At 40.6% G+C, this 25,485-nt stretch overlaps 3 protein-coding genes across 18 annotated transcripts in view; 1 reads left to right on the plus strand and 2 right to left on the minus strand.

Annotated features, from left to right (window-relative positions):
* The window catches only part of ppp1r9a (protein phosphatase 1, regulatory subunit 9A), a 48,355-nt gene extending 43,531 nt beyond the window's left edge, over nt 1-4,824 (minus strand). For 5 of the 10 annotated variants that reach the window (XM_034892282.1, XM_034892281.1, XM_034892280.1 and 2 more), the window contains exon 1: nt 180-666. The gene's annotated coding sequence lies outside the window, so the exon portion shown is untranslated. Of the gene's footprint in view, nt 1-179; nt 668-4,558 lie in introns of those variants that run through there. The other 5 variants (XM_034892283.1, XM_034892275.1, XM_034892278.1 and 2 more) reach the window with 3 other exon arrangements.
* On the plus strand, nt 2,632-13,764 carry sgce (sarcoglycan, epsilon). 7 transcript variants are annotated; one of them, XM_034892308.1, is made up of 14 exons: nt 2,648-2,896; nt 4,127-4,234; nt 7,453-7,575; nt 8,190-8,347; nt 8,821-8,893; nt 9,634-9,832; nt 10,437-10,599; nt 10,739-10,953; nt 11,454-11,480; nt 11,924-12,112; nt 12,499-12,542; nt 13,077-13,114; nt 13,281-13,364; nt 13,460-13,764. In XM_034892308.1, the coding sequence occupies exons 1-13, from the start codon at nt 2,848-2,850 to the stop codon at nt 13,329-13,331; spliced, it is 1,437 nt and encodes a 478-aa protein (XP_034748199.1). In that variant the 5' UTR covers nt 2,648-2,847; the 3' UTR covers nt 13,332-13,364; nt 13,460-13,764. The 7 variants fall into 7 exon arrangements, 4 of the variants coding, with proteins under 4 accessions (XP_034748201.1, XP_034748199.1, XP_034748198.1 ...); XM_034892307.1 differs by having other exon boundaries at nt 2,649-2,896; nt 13,281-13,360; nt 13,457-13,764; XM_034892310.1 differs by lacking the exon at nt 4,127-4,234 and having other exon boundaries at nt 2,632-2,896; nt 13,281-13,363; nt 13,459-13,764.
* A 91-nt stretch (nt 13,765-13,855) lies between these two features.
* On the minus strand, nt 13,856-24,356 carry casd1 (CAS1 domain containing 1). The gene is made up of 18 exons (XM_034892284.1): nt 23,928-24,356; nt 22,656-22,752; nt 22,351-22,471; nt 21,436-21,480; nt 21,284-21,346; nt 21,114-21,158; nt 20,875-20,998; nt 20,224-20,438; nt 19,668-20,087; nt 19,338-19,427; nt 19,116-19,235; nt 18,699-18,855; nt 18,391-18,470; nt 17,906-18,007; nt 17,586-17,726; nt 17,184-17,261; nt 16,672-16,764; nt 13,856-16,454 (listed from the first exon to the last, which is right to left on the minus strand). Exons 1-18 carry the CDS (start codon nt 24,181-24,183, stop codon nt 16,185-16,187), a joined length of 2,517 nt encoding a protein of 838 aa, XP_034748175.1. The 5' UTR covers nt 24,184-24,356; the 3' UTR covers nt 13,856-16,184.
* Between the last annotated feature and the right edge of the window lie 1,129 nt (nt 24,357-25,485).

Genomic DNA, 25,485 nt, shown 5'->3' on the forward strand with positions numbered 1-25,485 from the left:
TTCTGACAATGTTAAAAATGTTTTATCTACATTTGTTTTCCTCCTATGCAGATGTATTACGGTCGCAAAAATATAACTGACTGACCATATGCGAATACACCAAAAGAATAAGTTAACTGTTAGCCACAAACCACAGCGATGTTGCCTCAATGTTACAAAAACAAAAGAGTCAGACTTACATTCATGGCTCCGGCTTCGTTTGACGCGTGATGAAAATAAACTGCAATACAGAGGCTAAACTCGTGGAAAATATGGATGCTCTTGTTGCAAAACCTTTCGAAATAACAAAACAAAAACATGTCTATCCCAAGCTCGTAAATTGTCCGGGACTACAGAAACGTTTGGACACACTAGCCTCTACAACGCCATTGCAGGCAGTGGGTGATGCTGCCAGCCGCGCTATAGGGGTGTCTGTGTAATTTGGCAGCTCAGCTCGCTGAGAGCTGCATTTGCACGGGTTATCCGATCAACGTCTGCATTAGGGTAAAGTAAACATACTTAGCTTTAATGGTAGCCGGTGATTTGCAAATATAAAGCCTCATGTGACAGGTGCTAAAACCTGAACTGCGGAATTGGTTTGGTCCAATAATCGGCTGTGCGGAGGGGGTTTCACTGAGCTGCAGTCTGGCATGAATACCAGCACACAGCGACTGTAACTTTACTCGCTGCTTATTGTTCATCAATGGAGTTGGGTGGGGTAGATGGACTCAAGGACCACTCAGGCTATGCGATGAGGGTACAAATTAGGGTGTCTCAAAATGTGGTGTGAGGACCACCAGGGGGCCTAAAGGGGGTAGAGCCGGGAAAATGAGGTAAAGTTGGATTGGTCTGTTAATTCACTGATTAAAAGTCCCTGTCAGTCTGCTGAGATCGATAAGGATGATAACAACATCCAATGCCTCCTAATCTACACACAGGTGCAACTGGGGATGTTTTCAGTCTGGAGAATGAAATATGTTCATCCACATGTATTTTAACAATATTTGTAGTCTTATAGGAAGATCAGTATAGAAATTCTAGCTGGCTGGGTCACAATGGAGTCAACAGAAACCACCTAAAGCACGGGACTGAATTCCTGTGATAAATGACTGGAAAAGAAGCTTTGTCAACATCCAGATATGTGATTCACCTAACAAACAGCATTGAGTAATATAATGGATTTTGATGTGTTATAAGTATGGCATTGTTGTGTATATGCAAGTTTTTGTAAGCACATATTACAAGTTATATTAATTCAAACTACAATCAAAGTTGAATCATAATTCATTCAAGTGTGATTAAACAGATGGATGCTGCATGCATGTGAAAGAGGTAACTAATTTGTCAATTTTAAAATCCCAAATAAAAATGCTTTGTAAATGTGTGCAGTCATATAATCTGCAAAAACAATATGCGATTTAAGAGATTATGTAACCCTTTCAGTTCATACGGAACTCACTAAAAGCAACACATTTGTTATTCTTTTATTCAGTAGGCTACTGTTGTTCTATTTTTAATGTGGTCCGTCACATTTTTCAGAAGCAGCATCTTGAATTTAGAGATTAAAATATTATATGAAAGAATGTATTTGCCATAAGGTCTGTTGTATCTGCTGCACTACAAGAAACAGACCTACATGAGCTATACAGTTTGTCCCCAATTAGCAACACTTCTGAGGAGAGTGGGAATGTTGCGTCTTACCTCACTGCTCAAAACAAGCGAACTCAGGACAGTTACAGTTTAAATTGAAACTCACCGTAGCATATACTGAAATTAATCAAAATCAAACACATTTGGACACTATCTTAATCTTGATTGCCACTAAGTTTGAAAAGGAAATGCTGTTTTATAAGTCTTCATTACTGTGAATCTTACCACTTGCATTAAACTACAGTTGTGATACATTCATGCCCTGTCCAATCATTAGCTATGTGAAGATGTTGCTAAGCAACCTAAAAATAATCTGAAGGGTATAAAGGGAGGATGAGAAAACAGAACAGCCTAGCACTGCAGAGCACAGAGGATGGAAAGCATCATGTTTATTACCGGAGGAAGCCATGCATCCAGTTTCAAACAGCCATGCAGTGACCACTGTCATCATGACAGCCAGAGATAGGATCCTCTTCTGCAGGATCAAAGTGTTAGTGTTAGCTGAAATCAAGAGAGCATGAGGGGTGAATTGAGGGTCCCACAGCCCTTTAGCAGGCCTGACTTGGAGCCAAAAGGCACAAACATGACCATATGTCTGCTAGGACTGTCTTTACAGGGGGTCTGGGCAGATTGGAGCAGACTTCCCAAACATCTAACAGCTGGGCTCAGGAGGTCACGCTCTGGTGAAGTGATGCTTGTGCATGCAAGAGGGTGTGTCAAACTCCTGATCCAAATTTTGGAGGCGTCAATAAATCATCAAGCTGAAAGATCAATAAGCAATCAAAGAAGCCTCTAGTAAATGAATGAATGTAGTAAACAATGAAAAGATGAATGAACAGAGAATTACAAAGTGATAATGAAATATCATCTGCATTCTGTCCTGGATCAACAGAAAAGCAGCACTACGTCAGACACTCCTTGTATTTGATGTAGGCTACATGCACACCATTATAATCCCCTTCTACCTCGACCAACATCCCACAAAAACATTTTCTAAAGGCGTGATCGACGCTCCTCATTCCGATTCACACTTTGTTTCTGCCCCTTGTTTACAAGACAGCCATCTTTTTCCATCCAGATGTTGAGCCAATAAGAAGTCGTGCTGCTTCCAGTGAGGAAGGAGGCGGAGGAAGGAATGCTGCAGGATGCTTATTATTATGGTTGTCAAACCCAGTAGCGAATAGATAAAACTTGCTTTTTCATGACATATTTACGAGGATGCTATGCACCATGTCTGCTGCAGCTGTCGCGGTATGGCTTGGTACGGGTACGTATCGATTAAACTCGGAAATATCCGGGACATTTTTTTACGCGTTTGCCTTTGATGCGGTGTCCATGCTAGCTAGCTAACTAGTTAGCATGCTGCTGTAGCTGCTATGCTCATTTTTTCCAAGAGACTGAGGAGGAGACATGGAAAAATGGCTAACAATAGACATACCGTTACACGGGTGGAGTGCCTATATATTCAACGTTTTTACAGTATTACATCTCCAACGAGGACTATAGCGTTGTCTTGCTATATGTTTCTTGTCATTGATTCAGATTTACCAAAAATAACCTCTTGCGCAGGCTTGTATTTAGTAAGTAGACCAGGTGTGTTATGAATGCCTAATTAAGTAGATAATGCTAGCAGCTCAGGTTACCCTTAATTATATGTGGGGCAATATACTTTTAGTTGCCAGCTTGTTAAGTACACACAGCTAAAACTAATTCAGTTTAATTTAATAGCCTTTCAATAACAACAAGCCTATCTTCCTGAAGGTTGTGACGTTAGAGTCAGAAATCATGGTTTAAATTAGTTATATGGACTCATACCTGGATTTTAACATCCATTTACGATTACTATCAGCCTACTATCACTTTAATGTACAGCAGGAATTAAAGGACTAAGGTTTTAGCAAGACAAGATGTGTCCATGCTTTTATCTACACGTTACAACTAACAATTCCTTTAATCATCATTTTAGCTGTTGATTTTTTTCTTGATTAAGCCATTATTTGTTTGGTCTATACATAGTCAGAGAAATAGTGATTTATATATAGCATATCTAATTATAATCACCACAGCCCAAGAAAAGATACCCATGTGTTGTTTTATTTGTCCAACAGTCCAAAACCCAAAGATATTCAGTTTAATATCATATATGACAAAGAAAAACATAAAATCCTCACATTTAAGAAGCTCTTAGTTTCTATGCACCACATATCTCAAACAGGCTCCCAACTAACTTGGGTTAATTAAAATAAAGGCTGAAGACGTTTATGTTTGCCATTACATTTTGGGCATGCATCTCACCATAAATAAACTTGAATCTGCATTGATAAAACAGAAAAAGTAAACATCCTTAAAGGAAGAATTAGTTGCACTGCTGTTGTATTAGGCTGCTTTACCTTTAGCTAAGTGTATATAACATTGGCAACACACCAAATGTATAGTTGAGAACGCCTTCAAAAGACACACTTGTTCCATTCATTATTTTTATTCATTGATCCAATAGTTTGCATTGTGCATGCCTATGATGTCAAACACATCGCTTTTCATGAGAGAAATGGCCATATGGAGCGATCCATTGGCTTGAAGCAGAGAACAGCCCTGTACAGAAATGGTGAGTGGGTGTGTGCAGTGGTGCACTTTATGTGTTGACCCGCTGTCCCCTCCCCCCTGTCATAACACAGTGACACGCTCAACTGTTTCCCCATTAATACTGGCATTACTGTTTTCAGTTGTCTGCTGTCCCACAGACTTGGCCCACTTATGTTTCCTGTAACAGCAGTTTACTGAAATTGTGTCCAAAACTTGTTCTTGCTAGAAGTAGAATTTATCCTAAAGCATTTCCTATGAGACAAAGGTCTTCTGTTTAACCTGATACTGGTACTTTACTGCACAGAGTCCACCAAATTGTTTTTTAACAAATCTGTGATTTACCTACCTTTACAAAGCACTAGAAGATTGAACTGGCGGTTTCATGTCCACTCTTTTCCTTAGCCAGAGCCTTCTGCTTGTTGTGACACCGACTACTTTCACTTCCAGGTCTGTGTTTAGAACAAAAAGGCTAAAACTCATCATAGGCAGAAGGCCAAAGCTGCGGTCCAAACAGTAGCAATCCTTGTTGTCTGTGCTTCCCTGCTTAACACCAAAGAAGCACATGCATTCCTCCTGACCTGGACGATGTTCACACACAAAGCTGATTCAACAGAACTAAAGAATATTCCTCCCTAGCCTCTGCCTCAGCTAGTTAGGGTCTGCAGTTGCTGTAGCTAAAGTGGACCATTAGAGGGACAAGAGTGGTGTATCCTCTCTATGCTACCAATGGCATGTTTAAGTAAGGCATCACACCTGAGACTTCAGCCAGTCCCAAGGTCAGCCCAGAAAACCATAAAACCTGATTAGGTATTGCCACCTTCACTAACAACTGTCAGTGCTATACTAACAAATGCAAGTGTGTCATTTTATTATGACTGCAAACAATGTATTAAGAATACTTGAATGCTAGTTAGTATGTATGCCCAATTATCAGGAAAGTGTAGCTTGTTGTGTGAATCAGCATGCACTTTACATTTGTCCTGCACTGGGAGCTGACAGGTTAGTCTTCAGTTTGGCAGTCTAGTATTAACTTTAATTGGTGATGTATTATATACAGGAGCAATGCAGTCCATCATCTTGGCAGAAAGTCAGACAGCCACAGATAAGCAGATCTGATGTTATAAGCAGAGCCTCAGTGTGGCTTAGTTAGTTATATTTACTTCCTGACTGCTCTCTAAATTGAAAGGGTACTGCAGTCAAATTTGAGTCTGAAAAACAGTCCCATAGGGTCCTGTAAGCAAGAAAAGCTCATATAGGCTGCCAGGAGCATGTATTAGGCCTAAACGCTTGTTGTTAAATCAGAGCTTAAATGTTGATGTGCCAAAACACATTTCAAATCCCGTAGGTCATTTCTTATTTCTCAGACCATTAGGTGAGACCAGGCCATCTGGGCTTGCTTGTGTGTCCTGCCTGTCTCATCTGTGGACGTGCCTTGAATGTTTACACCACAACCAGTTGGTCTCTGAGTAGAACAGAATAGCCAGTACATGACCTTGACTAGGAGTGTGTGACTGTGGTCCTTTGTGTGGTGAAGAATTGATGAGGCCCAACGGGTCGGGTAAAAGAATCTGAGCGTGCGCATTCAGAGTGGGATAATGCAGATCAACTCAAGTCCTCACAGAGGGCACCACTGGTGTGCTGAAACTGAATAAGGTTTTATTCTTGGTCTCTGAACAACCTAAATCCTAATGTCATGGGTGCAGTACTAGCAGGGAGAAGAGCTATGGCATGGATTAGTCATGCTCGGGCGGCTCCCTCAGTCTGTTCTTGGAAAGAGATGTGGTGCATATAACCTCAGGTTTCCATAAGTAACACTTATTATATATTATAACACCACATTTAGTGGCCGCTAAATGGTATTGATTGTACCTAGCTGTGACCGAGCCCCCTGGGACATCGGACATATGGCCAGTTCAGCGTCTCTGTTTGTGGTCACAGATGTAGCCCAGTTTAACATACATAAGGGACTGTTTATAACTCTCCAGCAGCTCATTAGTGCGCTTAGATTGCAGTTAGGCAATTTAGTATTGTAGATGTGGGCTTCCTTACTAATCTGCAGCTCACTGTGTCACCTAATCTTCTACAACCCCTTTGTGCACCCTGGTAATAGATAACTCTTTACAACCAAAGATCACATACTGACTTCCTTTTTGGGATTAAAATATAAATCCTGTTCTATTACGCTGTTCAGCAGAGACTCTCTTTGGAAATCCGCTTCTGTTCAAGGAGAGTGCTCAAAGTACAGTAGTAGAGCCTCACTTCCTGTTTATGTTGATGATAGTTATGTAGTTATAGTTGTGTTAGTTTGATGCTAATGAGAAGATGAAGAGGAGATAAACAATGGGGCAAATGTGCAACATTTTGCCAGTGGGAAGGCACACACAGCTTTCCCATGCCTTCTTGTAGCTGTGTCAAGAGTTAGGTGTCTGCAGGCGAGAACACTTCAAACTCTCGTTTCCTCCTCTCGCACCTAACAGAACAGAGCTCCAGTTTTCCCTTCCTCCCTCTCTTGCTATTTCTCTTCTCCCTCCTTCTCCTCTTCCTCCTTGAAGACGTAGTCTCCCATGGTGATTAAAAATTGAGTGGCCACCCACTGAGGGAGAGAACGGGGGTTGAGAAAAGAAAAACACTGTGCAAAAATACTTCAATGTTGAAAGAAGACTAGTGAGCAAGTGAAGGGGAAATAGTGAAAGGGGAAGATGCAAAGAGAAGGAGTGCGATTTGCTTTTGCAAGGGGGCTTCCATTTTCCAAGTAATACCCTCCACAAATAAAGGCTAAATGTTTGTGTTTGAAATGGGGCTAAACAGAGAGCATAATGGAGACACAGTGGGAGGAGGGCATGAAAACAACTCAGTAAAATCTGAATGACTCTCATTACTGCTGCTCTTACTCACAGTACCTCCGCTCCTCTCGCCCTGAAATTGGTTATTTTGATTTCCGGCACCTAATAATATGAGATTCCACCTTCACGCTTGCCCGCTTTTGCATTGCGTCCTTGTGTGAAGCAAATGCATTTACCTTCAAGAAAAATCTATCATTGCGAGCAGTATTTATTCTCAAAGCGTTAACTAGGTTAGACGGTGCTAGCAACCCAAACATTTGCTTTATTTTTTCTCTATTAACACATTCTCTTTTTTCTAATTAGTGCTGCTGGCAGGTCATTAATGAGGAAAAAAGCACAAAAAGGGTTCTGCTTTCAGGAGCTTATTTTCTTTTTGTTTTTAAAATCTGTGTTTCAGTGGTCACCATCCTGTCAAGATCGCATTCAGACCCTAACGTCTACCCATCTGCAGGAGTTCTGTTCGTCCATGTTCTGGAGAGAGAGTATTTCAAAGGAGAGTTTCCTCCCTACCCCAAATCAGGTATAACACCTATGGCTGCAAGTAACGATGTTGGTCAATCTGTTGATTATTTTCCTGATTAATCGATTAGTTGTTTGGTCAAAAAAAAAAATGGCAGAAAATGTCAATCAGTATCTTACAAAGCCCGATCGATCAGTATCCTACAAAGCCCAAGATGATGTCCTCAAATGTCTTGTTTTGTTCACAACTCAAGGATATTTAGTCCAGTGTCATAGAGGAGTAAAGAAACCAGAACATATTCAGATTTAAGAAGCTGGGATTAGAGAGTTTTTAAGTTTTTATCTTAGAATGAACTCAAACCAATTAATTGATTATGAGAATCGTTGCAGACTCATTTAATTACCTAGCTCTAATAACACCATCACATTCATACAGTCTGCATTTGCTGATTGTGTGGACATTTTTCATTATCTAAATAACTAAAACATTCTCACAATTTAGTTGTTGGCGCAGTCACTTTAAAAATGCAGCAGTGCATTGTCCATTCATCACATTGCACTAGTAGAAAATGCACATTCACAATTCAGCTAAGGGGTCTAAATGTACATTACTGAATTGGTTCTGACCCGTAACAGATCATTGGGTCACCCCTCATTAAACAGCTCTGCCAACAGGTGATGCCAGCAGCGACCCGATCACTTTCAACACCAACCTGATGGGCTACCCCGACAGGCCAGGCTGGCTGCGCTACATCCAGAGGACCCAGCACAGCGACGGAGTGCTCTATGGCTCCCCCACCGCAGAACATGTCGGCAAGCCCTCAGTCATAGAGGTGGGTGGTTGGACCACTTTCAAAGTAAAGAGAAGGAGGATAAAGGCATTTGTGCTTCTGTTTAACATGTCAAGGGAGGAAAAGTGAACAACATGAAAGCATTGAATTAAAAGGATCTGGCATTTGTGGTTCTAACTAAGGCACACATAAGGTGAATGAAGTAGGAACACATTTGGGTTGAATTTAGTGAACACATCTGATCTGTATGCATGTTGTAATAGCGTAGTACAATGTCACACTATGAGTCTTCAGACTTGAATTCCATTATGTTTTTTTATGCTGTCTTTGTCCCCATAAGCTACTGTAGAAATTATTTTCCCAAAAGGCTTAGCATTCCCAGCGGCACACGTGGGCCTCTATACGGTGTCTCATTTGGGTACAGGGCCTCCATAATGTATCTAGCTCAGCCTTGACCAGGCTGTGATATAAGCTGCACTGATCTGGGCTTAAACTTTCATCACTGTGTGTTGCAGATTACTGCCTATAACAGACGCACTTTTGAGACGGCGCGGCACAACTTGGTCATAAACATCATGGCCAGAGAAGGTAAGAGGTGCCTATGAGAGCTTACAAGAAACAGAGATCAGACTTTGCAATTTCCCTGATTAAATCCTGAGAGCACATTCAGTTCTACTAATGTAATGGACCTCCCTGAGGAGAGAAGGTTGCCTTTGACTACTTTGGTGAACTATGCATTTCATATAAACAATTAAAGACAATTTACAAACTCTATTTGCTGAAGACACTGTAGTGAGAATATTGTGTCAACAGTCTAAAGCTAAGTCTTTAGATGAGTCAAATATCACAGGTTGGCTGTCTTAAATCAGCATATGTTTTGACTTCTGTAAACACACATTGCTGTATTGGTACAATATGTCACAGTTATGAATTGTTATGATATAACTATAGGTAGCAGCTGTTCCTTGTCCTCTGTGTGACTGCACCCCACATCTGTACATTTGTCTGTTTGCTCGGTGGCTTGTCGACCAGTCGCTGTACATGCAGTACAATACGAGTTGAATTGGTTGAACGCTCAGCAGATGTTCGGGATGCCAAAGTGACATCACTCTCCCTTTTCTGTGATGTCATCTGCCATATGGCCCCAGAAAGAAGCCAAGTCATAACAGAGCAGACTGGTGAAATCAGTATCAACTAAGCAGCAGTAATAAAGTATTAATGATGTCTTAGTCAGCAGAAGACCACTGTAGTTGCCCCCTGGCTTCTTTCTCCCTCCTCTTACTGCCATTCACCTTTTTCTCTTACTCTCTCTCCTTCTCTAAACACAGAGTTCCCTCTGCCCTACCAGGCAGAGTTTTACATCAAAAACATGAATGTAGAGGAGATGCTGGCCAGTGAGGTGTTGGGGGACTTCCTGGGAGCGGTGAAGAACGTATGGCAGCCTGAGCGCCTCAACGCCATAAACATTACCTCGGCGCTGGACCGTGGCGGCCGTGTGCCCCTGCCCATCAACAACCTTAAGGAAGGGTAAGGATTTTTAAAGGATTGGCCGGACTTGTATTGCATTAGTTGTGAATACAAAATGCTTTTTTATACTGAAGGAAAGATGTTCCAGTAACAGCTAAATCAGAGTTCTTTTTTTCTTCTCAGGCTCATTTTATAGCACTTTGCATTCATTTTGCCTTTTAAAAACTGAAGTAAGTGCAAGATTAGTGTTGTGATTTAGGTATAATTTCTCCGTATAACTTATACACAATAAGCATGAGGTTTAACAGTTTGAAAGATTGAATCGCTTATATTTTCAGCCCACTCACATGCTGACATTTTATTTAATCGGGGCCCTGAGGATCCACAGTTCACAGTGAATTAGATGAGTACACTTGGCCGTCAGCACCAACAGATACTGCCAGTTGGTGTAGTTCAGAGGGGAATAGTACTGCCCACATGTACTGCCATAAGTTGTGCATCAAAGATACATGCTGGCGTTTTGGAAGATGAAAGCATGTAGGAGAACACTCAGTGGAGGAGAAATACTTTTGCAAGCCAGCATAAACATGTAAAATGTGGCTCCATCTTCTCTTTTCTTCTCCTCTCCCATGCTTTGTATTTCCATGTCTCTCTCCCCCCCCAGGGTGTATGTGATGGTTGGCGCTGATGTTGCCTTCTCATCCTGCCTGCGGGAGGTGGAAAGCCCACATAACCAGCTGCGCTGCAGTCAGGAGATGGAGCCGGTCATCAGCTGTGACAAGAAGTTCAGGGCTCAGTTTCACATTGATTGGTGTAAAATCTCTCTGGTGAGGATTGTCTTGTACAGAAAGAAATACACCACTCTTCTTTGTGCTCCATGAACAATGTTTTTGACTAAATGCTGTAATTGAATACAAATTAGGCCTAACTACAATCACATCTCTGACACGCACCTTATTTCTTCAGGTTGACATCAACAAAGTGGTCCCCGTATACATAACCCGTCCCGACCCGGGCACCGGGATCCTGCCTGAATTTGGGGAATACAGCCCCCCTTCTGAGTCTCTGATGGGCCGTAACTACTTTTCAGACTTCCTTATCACACTGGCTGTTCCCTCTGCTGTGGCTCTAGTTCTTTTCTTCATCCTCGGCTACACTATGTGCTGCCGTCGGGAAGGGGTGTAAGTGTGTTTAGTTCTATATTTTTTTGCAAATATTGCACCAGACACCCCGACAAACATTTCAGGAAAGCAAAGAAACTGTTACTTAAGTAAATGAGAACCAAATGGGAGACAAGATGGATAGTGCAGGATATTTAGATATAAGCAACAATCTGGACTGGAAATGCAGCTTGTCATTACCATCCAGTTGTGTGGTCCATTTCTATCATGTTCCCCATGAATATCTGTCACAGCTTTTTGTTAATTTCATCACATACGTGTGTATCTTGATGTTTAAAGCCATAGCCAATGACATCAATAGCCATTCATCCACGATAAATCCGTTCATCATTCTCCATCATTTCCAGGCTGAGAGAGACGTGCCCCCTCGCTCACTCAGTGTTCCGCACCCCCATCGCCAGTCCCACTCCGTCTTACCCAACAATCCATTCACTTGTGTGTAGATGTCTCTTTAACTATTAATACTAGTATTTAATTCATCCATTTTGTTTTGTTTCTAGGGAAAAAAGAAACATGCAAACACCAGAGTAAGTGTTTTACCTCTCCTGTGTTTTTCTTTATTTGGGTCGTGCTTCTGTTCCCCCCCATCTTTTTGGTTTGCAGTTTTGTCATCTATGTTGTCATAGACAGCTTTCTCATATCCATTAACCTGTTCATTTGTGTGTTGACATCCATTCATCAAATGGGCTGCTCAAAAATTCAATGGCCAGGTGTAGATAATAAATGCTGTTGCAGTAACAAAATGTTTAAACAGTAGGTACAGAGGTCACCCAGTGATAGGTAAAGGTGGAGGTTATATTGCTGTTGTACATGCATGAATTGAGTGCAGAATTCATCAAAACAAATACAAAGTGATAGCCTATTCAAATGTTTTAGATGTTTGTTTTTTCAGATCAGACAAAATAACGCCATCAACCATGACAACACAAGCTACAATACATGTTAACTTTACTGCCTCTCCCCTCTCCAGCATCGAGCTGGTCCACCACAGCTCCATCCAGAAGTCCACCAAGGAGCTGCGGAATATGTCTAAGAACCGGGAAATCTCCTGGCCCCTCTCCACTCTGCCCGTCTTTAACCCAGTCAGTGGTGAGGTGGTGCCGCCCATCCACCCAGACAACTATGAGACCACCAGCATGCCCCTCATGCAGACACAGACGTGAGTCAAAGGTTGATTCAGTTTGGGTGAAGAGAAAAGCCTGTGTGGACACGCTATTGTGGTTCACGTGAAATACACACATTATTATAATGGTATTCGTGCTCATTAGCAGGCGATTGGCTTATAGGCATCATTATATAGGGGAAATGTAAGTATAAACAATACCATTATTGTCTAATTTTGTTATTAGTGCTTCCAACAGTACCGTGTTAACAGCTAAAGCTGCAGCAAGCCAGTCAGGCGTACAACTAGAGCTTAAGAGGTTCAAGCTGTCCCATGATTTTTCTCAATGGGCTTGAAAATGTGCTAATGTAAGTACTACACATGATTCTAAAGGCTCTTGTAATGTATGTGAATGTCTGTTTCTTTTTTGTTAACGATTTCAGGAATCTGCAAAACCAGATTACAATACCACAGCAGCGGCCATCAGGTTAGTATGTCCTTCAGCCTTTGTTTAGTAGTCAAGTAATCTGTTTTACTTCATCTGAATGGGTAATCTGTTATGTGGCTATTTAATAAATAATAATAAATTACAAATATAGATGCTTGCATGGCCTCGTTACAAGAGCAGATGTCAGAACATTTAACAGTTGACAAAGTATTATGAGGGTGTCCCGACCTATGCAGACAATACTATAAATATATATAATAATACATACAATACATTAATACAAATTTTGCAGTCAGTTAATTTGCAGTCTGACCTTAGACTTTCTTGATCCTTGCATTACTGTAAAAATACAGGCATCCAGATTTTATTCAATTGGACAGATAATTGGGAGCAAATCATTTTGCTATAACGCCACAAGAAATCCGGCGTGAGAGCTTTATTCTTTGTGTATTGGCGCCTCCATCTCCTGCAAATCTGGTGTTGGTGTGTGAGCGCCCTCCTGTGTACATGGTGTTCAGCTGCATGAGCGTTCTAGCACTAACCTGCTGCTTTCTCTGTTCACTGCTAACAAAGGAGATAATTATGTCATGTCAACATTTCGAAGGCTGGAGGTAGGTGTTGCAGTTTGTCTATGGATTAGTGTAGAGAAAATTCATCATTCAACGAAGTTATTTAAGCTCATCTCTAATGCTAAAAAGGACTACCGGTCTTATGTCAAAACGTCGATGAGAGTAGCTGCCAATAAAGTTTAATATTCCTTTTGCGTATTCATTCTAGGTAAATGGTATTCCTGAGGAGAGAAAGGTGGCCGAGGCACTGAATTTGTGACCGGAGAAAACGGGAGTTGGAGCCAACTTTGAGAGAGAGAGAGAGAGAGAGAGAGAGAGAGAGAGAGAGAGAGAGAGAGAGAGAGAGAGAGAGAGAGAGAGAGAGAGAGAGAGAGAGAGAGAGAGAGATCCCTATCTTTTGTTTTTTTCCTAACATTTGTGCCAATCTGCATGCCTCAGAAGTGTCTTTACAAAGATGTATCATCCATATGCACTTACACCTTGAACAGTGAGTGTGAAAGAGATCTTAACAGCTTAGCTGAATATAAAAAATCCATTAGAATATTTTTGAATATTTGTAACTATGTATTTCTACTTGCTTTGCACAATGAACTTCTTGAAGGAAAAGGGAGTTTTACAGGGAAATGCTTTAGTTGTCATGTATTATAATTAAATGTAATGTGTCACATGATAATAAATTCTTTCAAAATAATTTGTTTTTACAGCGAGTTCCTTTGTCTCAATAAATAAAGACAATATTTGAATGACAAGGTATATTTTCTTCTAAAAAAGAAGCCAAAAAGGTATGTTTTATGAAGGTATTATTAACAATGTACAACGGAATAAAGGCATTTATAAATATGGATACATTTCACATTTTTAAGACATCAATTATAATTATTTTACATGTAACACATTTCAAAGAGGCCCCTGCACAGGGATATAAATAGTTGTTGCTTTTACACGACCAAAAAGATCTATTAAGGCCTGAAACAATTACCAAATGTGTAGCTGTTGATCGGATCAGTAAACTTCACACATCAATTGAAATGCCATTCTCATCTATACAATGAGGTGATGTCTGTTATAGAAATAAGAAATTTACTTGGCTCTTATTCAGTCTGACCCAAACTACACATCATCAGATAAATGACAAGAGAAGCCTCAAAGCTGAAGACAAATTGTTCCACTGGAAAGAGGAAATTAATTCTTTGTGGACCCATGTTTCTTTTTAAAGAGAAGCTACATTAGTGTGTAGAAAACAATTGACATAGCAATCTTTTACTATCCCATGGTAGATTAAATGCAACTGAAAATTCATAAGCAATACAGCTTGAGTTGTACATTATATATTTTTTGTATCTGCCAAATGACCTTTGACAAAACATTTAATTTACCCAATAAAAACGTGCTAAAGTACAGGAAGTATCTGCACTGGTAGTTCAACGCAAAGATAAAAAAAAGAACAAGTAGGTCTTAAAATTAAAGTGCTAATCTCTCTTAAATGTCTGTGAAGAACATACCGGCAAAGAGACTTCACCCATTTGTCAGCTGACAAAATATACAATATTTTCCTTTAAGCGACAGAATTATGTCTACTTAGCTCTGTTAGCACATCACTTAGTTGTTTTAACATGTTGACGTGGCCCTTGTGCAAAGTGCCAAGCAGACAAAAGATTGTGATCACAGGTTTCACCACAGATGTGACTACATGTATCTGAAGATGTGCTGTACCTATAAGCCAATGAGAGAAGCGGTCTGTGTGTCCAAAGGTATTCAGTCTAAAGAAATCACTTTTTCACTCATTGACCAAAAGCTTCACTGGCTGTGACAGCAGATGGAGGATGTGCAAGCCATGGCATTTTCCCCAACAGAGCTAAGAGGCATACAATAGGACTAAAACACTGCTGAAGCATTGCTGTATAAAATAAAGTCTCTCACTCCATCATACAAATATACACAGACTATGGAGTGAGTTAGTAGGACTGACGGGTATCGGACTGTAACGGCTCAACCTCCGCAATGCATCTCTGAGGCAAGTGGTCATCTATGAGACGCTGGGATGGGTACAAAATGATCCATGTCATACTTCCTTCACAAACAGCAGTCATAAGCGCAAAGTACAAAATAAAACAAATACCCAAAAAAGAAAAGATTGTATAAAATATAAGCTTAATTTAAATCATTAAATACTGTACATATCACATAGAATTCCAGAGCTACAGCAGGTGACCACAGTATCTTTCATACTTTTCAAAAATCACTAACAAAAACATTAGCAAAAATATGTTGAGGGATAATCCAACAATTTAAAAATTGCACTCCAAATTTAAACTTTAGTCTTGACAGTTTTTTTGATCACCCACGCCAGTTGTTGGTCCATATATTGCATATTTAGATATCTAACTAGTTTAAAGTCACCGGAAATACTGTACAAAGTAATGTTGATAACAAAATGCAGCATAATTGAAACATTTGATTTTAGATATCTGAATATGTCGGATCCCCCTGAATAAAAACACCTTCATCTTATACTGCCATGTGGACGGAGTGTGTGCCCAGTGATCCCTTCCAGAGTAAAGTTATAATTGTGAGTATTGTATTGGACAAAAAAAAAAAAAACTTCTCAGTGTGTTTGGCTAAATTGTAGCAATGCTGTAAAACAAAAATTAATAATCACGCAGCAAGAAGGTTTTAAGATAAGGGCCTTTTTTCATTTTAAATTAAATTCCAAATCTCTCCTCTACTTTTCTATTGAATCCAGATAATGTAAACGTTTGAGCGTTTTGTTCTTTTTTTTCTCTCTTTTGCAATTTGCACTTTGCCCTGAAAGGAGCAACTGCTTTTTTGAGAGGATTTTTTCTTTTATTCAGTGTGCGACTTTCACAGTCAAAAAGTAAAGACTCAAACCTGGCCAGCAGAGAGACACTGTTCTCCCGCGGCTCCCTGTGTTGTCTCTTAACACCACTGAGGTCGCCTCCTGTGGCCACCAGTAGGCTAAAACACCGGGCCTGCTCCTGGCCTAGATCTGGACCTCACTTCAACCTCAGCACAGAGCTTGGCGGGTTTGCTGTGAATCCCCCCCACCTCCTACACAGACACACACACACACCATCCTATCAAGAGGTGTCCATTAGGCGCCGGGTGTGGGCTGGCTGCCACTGGCCAGCAGCAATACAACCAGACTAAAAAGCCCAGCAGCCCCCAGTCTCTTCAGCAGGGACACGCTGTCTTTGGGGATGACCACCTGGGCTAAGTCATTGGTGATGAGGGAAATCTCATGAGCCACACAAACAAAGATGAAGGTGCTAACCATGATGTTAAGTGAAGGGCTTCCTGGGATCAGGACCAAAATCCCCTTGGTGTCTGCTGCCAGCCAGATGTGGTACTGGCATATGAACAGCTGGGGAATACAAACACAGCATATCCAATAGTATGTAATATCATATTTGCAATTTAACTTGGTTGCCTCCAGGGAGCTACACATCACACACAAGAGTTAGCAAGCATCTAATTTAGTATTGTATTAGTTTTGCTTGACATTTTGCACATTTTTTACTGTTACCTTATCTTAGCTACTGATTATTTATTTATTTATTTATTTTATAGGTTTTTCTTACCTCCAAGGAGATCTTTCCAAACCATGCAAAGAATGAGCTATAAATAGAACGGGCATAGCCAGGAATGTTCCTGATGAGAATGAAGGCCAAAATCTGTTGGCAAGAGAGTAATGACACACACTGTATTATGAGATTCTTTGAAGTATCATTTGAAGTAGCAGGCTGAAGTCAAAGTTGTGATCCCTCAAGTTAGACTGATATCATTTACAATAACTACTGGAAGTCAAATGCGAGGTGTAAAAATGTTCTTTATGAACTTATCTACTGCACTACATCTAAAACCTTCCCAGTGGAGACTGCCTCTATATAATACCATGTTTATCTTTAGCAATAAAAGAAGGAAACTCCCTTGTTACACTCATGTTATCCATGTGACTAGGAAAATGACATCTCAAGGCCAATCCAAATTAATTACAACTTTTTAAGAAGTATTAAAACAAAAAAAGACTATTTTATGTAAAACCACATGACAGTGAAAGGAAAAGAAACAAATATACAGATAAAACTTTTACCTGGACGACAGAGATGTAAGGATGCATCTCATTGCACTCGGTTTTGGTTTTGCAGCTGCTGGCCCATACGGAGTATGTCTAGGAGGATGGAGAAAAGGAGAAGTTACCTCACATTCTTCAGAACAAGAACAGAGAACAACAACTCAACTAAAATAAACACAAACGCATCCAGAGCAGATCTTTGTGGTTGTTAGGGCAGTTACCAGGTGGGACATGAATGTCCGGTAACTAGCCACCTTTCGTGTGTAAATAGTCTCTCCTAAGCTGCTGTTGTCAGCATGCATTTTGTACAAATACAATTTGGAAAGAAAATTACCTTAAAGACGGAGAAGATGACAGCAATCTAAAATAATAAGTCTAACCCGCAGTGTTGGTAGAAACCCAAGTGTAGAAGTGTCTTACTATGAAGGAGACAACGGAGAGGAAGAGGAGCAGGTTGGAAATCTTGGCAGAGAAGAGAGCCTCTCCCTTGCCCTCAGACAGCACCTGGCACTTCTGAAGCACCAGATAGATGAAGGCAAATACCATGCCGTGTATCACTGCCTGCAAAAGATCCATTGCCACATTAAAGCATATTTTACAAAGTTCGGAAAATGTGGTCCCACTTGGGGAAATATTTTTGATACGCTCTTCCACATATAACATATCAAAGAATGTTTAATGCAAAGACTGACTACCGTACTTAAGTGGGTTGCAACTAGAGCAAAACACATTTGACTTACAAATCGGTCTAGCTTCCATCTGAACCACCACTCATGGACGCTTCCCTCCAGCTCAAAGAGCTTGGAGATGGGCCACACAGAGAAGACGCGCTCAAAGAAAGCCTGAAGTCACAACACCAAAACATGAATAATAAAACGAGCAGGGCTTCAAACAAGGACCAGACCATACATTTGATTAAAAACTATGAGAGAATATTGTAGTAGTTCTCAAAATAGGGAGTGCTGTTTAATTAAATTTACCACACATTCAAAATTCTAATGCATATTTATTCATTTAGCTTCATTTGGGCTAGAAAACATAACTGTGATCGAATACAACACTCTTGTACTTTAAAGTATGTTTAAGGACATAATTATAGAAATTGTTTATGTAAAAAACATAAAACCCATTTCAAATATTAAATTTGAAGTTTTACAAACTTAAAACTAAAGTGAGGTTGCAAGTGTGACTAGTGTGGGATTCAAATATGTTTTAGTTTACCCACCTGTGAAAAGGCAAAGACGCAGATGAACAGCAGGAGGCCCAGTAACTTGGCCAAGACCCCAAAGTGCCACAAGCCACTACCTGCTCACAAAACAGGACAGCCGTTAGGGAAAATGTGTCTAAATGCAACTCTGCTGCTGACATTTTCATCACAGCTTTTACATGTATTGTGTTGAACTAATTGTGTGTATTAATTCACATGGTGCAGGATGTTTTCCAAGTGTATGAAGCATTTAAGTGAATACATAAAATAATAAATAAAAAAAAGGTTACAGTTTTTTTCAAACTGGCATACATTCTGACACCTACTGTTGGCTTTCTTCTGAAGGATCTGAGGCCACAAGGCCAGCGTTACGTAGATGACGACAAACCAGAAGGTGACCAATGGGACAAAGTAATAGAACTGGTAGGGTCTGTTCATTACCATGCAGAGCACCAAGACCAGGAAGTTTAGACGAAAAAGCACCTAGAGTGGAATGAACACAGCAACATACACAGATAAATCAATAATAGCATCACACTGAGATTAATCCCCCCCAACAAAACATATTTGTATTGTTATTAATAACGGTACTTCATGCTGAAGTACAACCATATTAGTAACAGTAGTTGCATGCCCTAAAAATAATTAAAATGCTTTTTCACCTTTGACTCTTATATCAAATCTTAACTCATACAGAGTCATTGCAAGATCCTGGTTAAAGTTTAACTGACTGGAACCCTCACCTGGCACACTCTATACAATCCAAAGTCTCCTTTGAGCCAAAAAAAGGAGAAGTGTCCATAGCCGGTCTGAAAAAGGTACGCTGCCACCAGCACTCGCACATGCATGTACACTGGAATGAACTGAAAGACAAAAGAAATAATATTATGCCTTTATGTGAAATGATTATGCTTCAAAGCAGTTTACTCTCAAATGGATGTGAAGAAGACCTATTTTGGACTCACAGCGCTGGCTCCAGATATGTGATAGATGAGGATGACCAACTGCATCCAGCCTTTCCACTCGTCCGTTTGCTCTCGGTTGAGTAATTTGGTCTGTTTGACAAAGAAAAAGAAGAACATATTAAATTGTATACCAGATATCAAACTTTAAACTTGGTGCGTTATTAGCAACAGCAAGAATAATCCAATTGATCAAACTCTACTAATGTAAATTTCCTAATTCCTTAAAATTCAAGAAGGCCATAGGAAATTAGACTTATAAAATAATTTCAATTCCAACATATGGACCAATTACACTAGACCAAAATATTGCACTCATCAGCGCCATCTCACCTCCTTGCTGTTCTCATTGTAGAACACTCCCAGGACAAATATATAGATGAAAGGGATGAAGAACGTGGAGTGAGTGTAGAACTTCTGCTCTTTCATGAACACATCTGCTCTGTCACAAAGGTAAAAATAGCTCATGATGAGGCCCATCCTGCAAAGGGCCTGAAACGGCGCCTTCGGACCCGGGGGGGCAGCTGCAGTTGCTGGCTTCTTCTCCTCTAAGCTCTCCACGTCTGAGGGCACAGGCCGGCGGTGACGGTTGTTGCCAAGGACATGGAGAACCAGCAAGACCAGGGCTGAGCCCAGGAAGAAACACGCTGACAGTTTCTGCAGGTGGTTTGGGGGTGGCAACGTCTGGCAGCAGGAGCCATCAATGGGCCTCAGTAGCTTGTTGCACACAGAGTTCATGAGGATCATGGCTCCCTGACAGGACAATTCCACTGGGTGAGTAAGATTCTGAGATAAAAGGCTGCCATCATAGCTGAATCTGAACCACTGAACATATAATAACAATCTAACTGCCAGCAAATGATCTGAAATTAACTGAAATCCTGCATACCACATTCCTGGTGCTCTCGGGCAGGTGCAACCCGTCGTCTGACTGCGTGATGGTTTCCAGTGCTGCCTGGCGGGACGCGGCCAACAGCTTGACCCGGGACCTGGTGTTGCGCTTGCTGCCGTTGAGCACGCCCACAGCCACTTCATTGTACAGCTCCAGCTGTTGGTTGGTGATCATCTTCCTGTTCTCACTCAACACCTCCTCATTTACTGGGTCTAGACAACAGAAGTGTGATAGGTGTTTTGGGAAGGGGGATAGGAAAAGAGATTTAGTTTAGAGGGTCCATGTATGAGAAGTTGATATTCACAAAATTGTGCAATCACATGTGAAAAATGACATGTGAAATTACCATTCATATAGGCTGGTCATTAATGATCATTGATCATGATCATTTTTAGTCAAATAAAGAAATAAAGATTTAGTGATGACACAGTAGCCCCTAAAATACGCTGAGGTAACTAACCATCTGACCTGTGTCAACACTTTGGAATCAATGCTTTGAACCAGCAAGCCGTTCTAATGGTAATCCCATTTTGACATGAACGCAGCAATCACATCAGAGACTAATCCCTGTGGGGAAGGGGACAGGCAGTAATACTTTACTAACCTGACTGAGATGAAAGATCATAAAAAGCTTGACGCTGAGTATACCTTGCAGGACCCAGTAGACCTCCCCATGGTCAGCCAGCTTCTCCAGGTGCACAGCAATGGCTGTCAGGTTGGTTTTGTACTGCACCAGTGTCTCGCTGCTGCCACTGCGCAACTTGATGGACCACTGTGGTAAATGGGTTAACAGATGAGATTAAGATTGACATAACTAAGCCACCTTGTTTTGTTTTGTCTATTGTGAAATGTACAAGCATGGCTAAGCACTCCTTTATACAGCTTACTGTTGCAGCTCCAAGGATGACAACATCTGGCTTTGTTGAACCTTCCTGAAACACAAGAGAATTTGCAATTAGAAAAGAAAATCCATGTCTACCACTGTAAAGACTTTGAAACATCCTTGATTGACAATGCTCCCAACTTGTAAATAACAGATCTTTACATGTATACTCACGTGTGTCCATGACGTTAAGCGCTCCTTCATTGAATTATTTGCCTCTGGATACCACAGGAAGTCCTACACACAAAGAGGACATAGACGCTTTATCAGAGTATGTTTTTACAGGCTGAGAAAAGGATATAAAAACTAATCCAGAAATAGCTTACCACATTAACAGAGGAACTCTCATCTTCAAAGGGAATGTCCTCGTGCTTCAGACATTACATGTGGGCAGACAGATAGAAAGTCAGTTAGGCAAATAGTGTTCCTCTTTTCCTCTGCTTGATATCAGACCAAAAATAGTTACGGCTGCGGCAAGACTGTGGTGTGTTTCAATGCTGCATTTCTTTTGTTGATGATTTGTTTGTGCAAACCAACTGATAGCACCTCACATTTTTGGTCAAAGTACATTTTCTAAATTCTACCTGTTTTGGGTTTCATGTAAGTGTTTATTAGAGATATTTTGAGATATTTAAAGATACATCTATAAAAACACTGAATGGAAATAAAGATCACTGGGACTATTTCTCCTATTAGGGCCATCAGTTGAGTTGAAATGTCAAGCCTCTTGATTGAATTGATTACATTTGGGATATTTTATATTCAGCTATGCAAATGACAGTGAGTCATTATTAGTAAGGCCTACACGTTGTAGGTTGTCATTCTGGCTTTAGTTTTTTCCCATTCAGAAAAGGTTTTGGTCAATCAGAAGGGTGTGAGGAACAACTCTTCATAAAATGGAGACAATCAGCTCTATGATGCTGCTGTACCCCTTTTCTCTGCTCTTTTGAACATGTCTTTGGTTATTTTTGGGAAGATAAGGTAGATTTAAAAAGCAGACAGATTTTAGAATCCCTTCTTTTCATCAGATACTTTTAGTTTATAGACAGTTGACAGGCCACATGAGTGGAGAGTAAAAATAGAAGAATTTCTGCACTTGGTCATTTCTTTTGTACACTGGAGGTGTGATTCCCCTCTTTAGATCTATAGGCTGTGTGTACATCATCAACACGTCACTGCTACCTCTGAACAATTTCCAAAGAAAGCCCCTGGGTTAAAATGGTGCTTCTTCCCATATTTACCTTGTTTCCATCCTCTCTTCGCTCAGGGTCAATAATTTTGATGAAGGAGTAAAATAGCTGCCTGATTCGTGAATCACCGACAAAGGCCACTCGCTTTTCAGCAAGGCAAGTTTTGGCTTCACTGTAAAACAAAAAGGAAAATCCTAACAACTGCAAATAGCAACCATGTATATGTTGGGTGCCGTTTCTCTCACTCACACACACACACACACACACACACACACACACACACACACACACACACACACACACACACTTCTTTGTTTATCTTTGTCTCACATAGGCTTACTGCAAGTGTGACTCACATGCTTTTGTATTTGTGCATCATGCAGCCATACGGCTGCCATACGTTCTCCCCCAAGTAACGTCCTCTGGACAGCAGCCATTCACATGAGTTTCCGCCTGGAGGCAACACACAGAGAACCCCCGCCCCAGTAAGACAAAACAAAAAAACACTATTCTCTTGCTTTCACAAATAGTTTTTCTGTGATCATGAGGGAAACCTACTGTCTCTATAGTACCCCGGCTTTTCATTCAGTGCTGTAAAATGACTAGGGCTGTGCTAGGGACCATAGTACAAAATGAAGTCATCAGCAATTTAGCTCAACCATAAATCTCTTAAGCTATTAATTTGTGTGCAAACTGAATGGAGTTATCAGCAAAATAATAAATCCACAGAAACCGGGGAACATGAAGGATCTGCGTGCTGTCGAGATACATGGGCATGTAATGCCATCGTCAGCAAAAGCAGCTGCTCTCAGTGTGTACAGAGTTTTGTGGTTCTTTTTCATGATCAAAGTCGACTCTATACAACACATATATGCAAGCGCATTCATGTCCATGCCAATTTAATTTTTAGAACTCTGGGCTTTGTGCGTCGCTGTCCACCTAGGGTGTTGGACACATAAAATGAGCTCCTGTTGTACCTGAACATGAGTGTGCGTCTTGTCTTGGTCAATGCGGCTAACTAATTTATGCGTGACAAGACAATGCAAACGTGTGAAAAGACCTGAGACAAAAAGCGGGCTGCTACAATACTGTTCAAAACCACAAACACTAGAGTTTGTTAGATTTACTGGCTACACCAAACTACTGGCGAGTTGTATGTGATAGTGTGTAGCATGTAACGTTGTTGTGTATAAACGGAATATGCAGGCGATTTAAATAGCCCATTTATGTCAACTGTTGGCAGCATTAACCTATCGTTACACACGTCTCTCCCAGCAGTAACCAAGCGTGTCCTGACAGGAGCATGTAAACACAGCTAAATGCGGTGTTAGCTTTATTCGGCTAGCTAAGCTAGCCAGACAAAGCCAATTAAGTTACCGCTGATGAAGTCTATATATGCAACCACTTAACGTTGACTGCATTCTAAGGCTATCATAATGTATGTCTCACCTTTTAAAAGCAACACTTAACAGCGGCACTGAACCGAACCGCAAAGAGAAGTACTCGCAGACAAAAAACAGATAACTATAGCTAGCTAGCTAGCTAGCTAGCTAATATTAGCAATAGCTGGTGTCAAGTGTTTCACTGACTGCATCAACAGTAACTTTAAGAAATGGGAGACCACTTACCTCCATAGTACCGCGAAGCTGTGTGAAACACGAGCAGTAAAACAACGACTACTATCGATATCAATTTGGCATTTTTGATGGTAAAATGTTGATTTATTTCGCGTTTGCCCAGGCTATAGGCCAGGACCGCCATCTTTGCTCCTCCATGACAACAAGCATCTGTGCTGTTACAACAGAGCGGCTCTCCCCCCGGTGCACCATCCGCACCATCTGCCCCGTCTTGCGCCTGGTGTTGCGACACCAATTCTTGCTTCATCACCGCACAGGTCAAAACCAAGCAGTTAGCTAATCCAACTATTTGGCAAACCACAGTCACTTTAGGTTAACTTTAGGTTAATGTATCGTAGTGGGCTACGTTAAAGTTTGGTGCCAATTAAAAGGTTTTTGAAAACAAAACTTCAGCCTTGCTAGAGAAATGTCCGCGTTTATTGTCATCACTGGGTAGCCATATGTGGTTAAATGAACGCCAACAGTTATTTGTTATCTGGATCGTGGGATATAGTTGAACCTGTTTAACTAGAGCTGTACCCTTGAAATACACAAGCTTTGTTTACTCCCCGAGCAAAGTGTAGGCTAACAGAAACTCTGGTATAATAAGTTGCTCAGAAGAGTTCCAGACAAATTAAAAATACATTTACGCTGTTCCCCGTACGTTATTTCAGGACCGTTGTTTAATTTAACTAGCTTCATGTTGGCTTGCGTTAAAGATTTGTAAATTGCTGTATTTTTCAGACGTTTTCTTATTCATAGTTTGTTTTTAAATATGTCCATCAATTAAATGTAGCCTACCATCAATTTCCAACGCAGCACCTCAATGCTCTAATATACATTATATTATATTATATTTGTGTGAATGCAAGCAACGTTGCAGGGATACTGTTACTATGGATGTGGACTATATAGCTTAGGCCTATTGCAATCGATCACGTTTCTCTGGGTTTTCTATAAAAAAAAAAAAAAAATCATTATAGCAGCGAGACTTGTCCTACCACTTGGAGAACACATGCAGCCCGAGCAAATATGGACATTATTTATTTATTTTTAAAGCAGATTTGAAATTACATTGTAATTAATGTAACAATTCGCCCTTGTGAAATCCAAAATTCATTAGCATAATAGTTGACACGAGCTTTTACTTTGAAAAGTAAGAGAGAGAGAGATGGCACCAGACGGGATGGCAGAAGGATTTTTTTTTATTTGCCTATAATCTGCATTTACTTTATAGACAAATAAATATATTTATTAAGTATTTATAGCATGATAGTCGACGCGAGCTTTTTATTCCAGATGCGAGCCTTTATTTTGAAAAGTAGAGGCTCCGGGATGGCACCAGGCGGGACGGCATGACATGCGACGCTCCAGGCTGCAGCTGTACACTCTTGGAATTTCACCTGATTCACATAGGCCTACTACAGATCATAACCTTTCCAATGATATCTATCTACAGTGGAATTGTGGAGAAAGTCCGGCTCAAAAAGTCTATCATTAAAGTCTATCATTATATTCTATCTTTAAAGCCCCAATCTGTGGTTTTAATATCTTTTTTTTTATCATTGTT

Source organism: Etheostoma cragini, chromosome 14 (genome assembly GCF_013103735.1).
Source record: "Etheostoma cragini isolate CJK2018 chromosome 14, CSU_Ecrag_1.0, whole genome shotgun sequence".
Lineage (NCBI taxonomy): Eukaryota > Metazoa > Chordata > Actinopteri > Perciformes > Percidae > Etheostoma > Etheostoma cragini.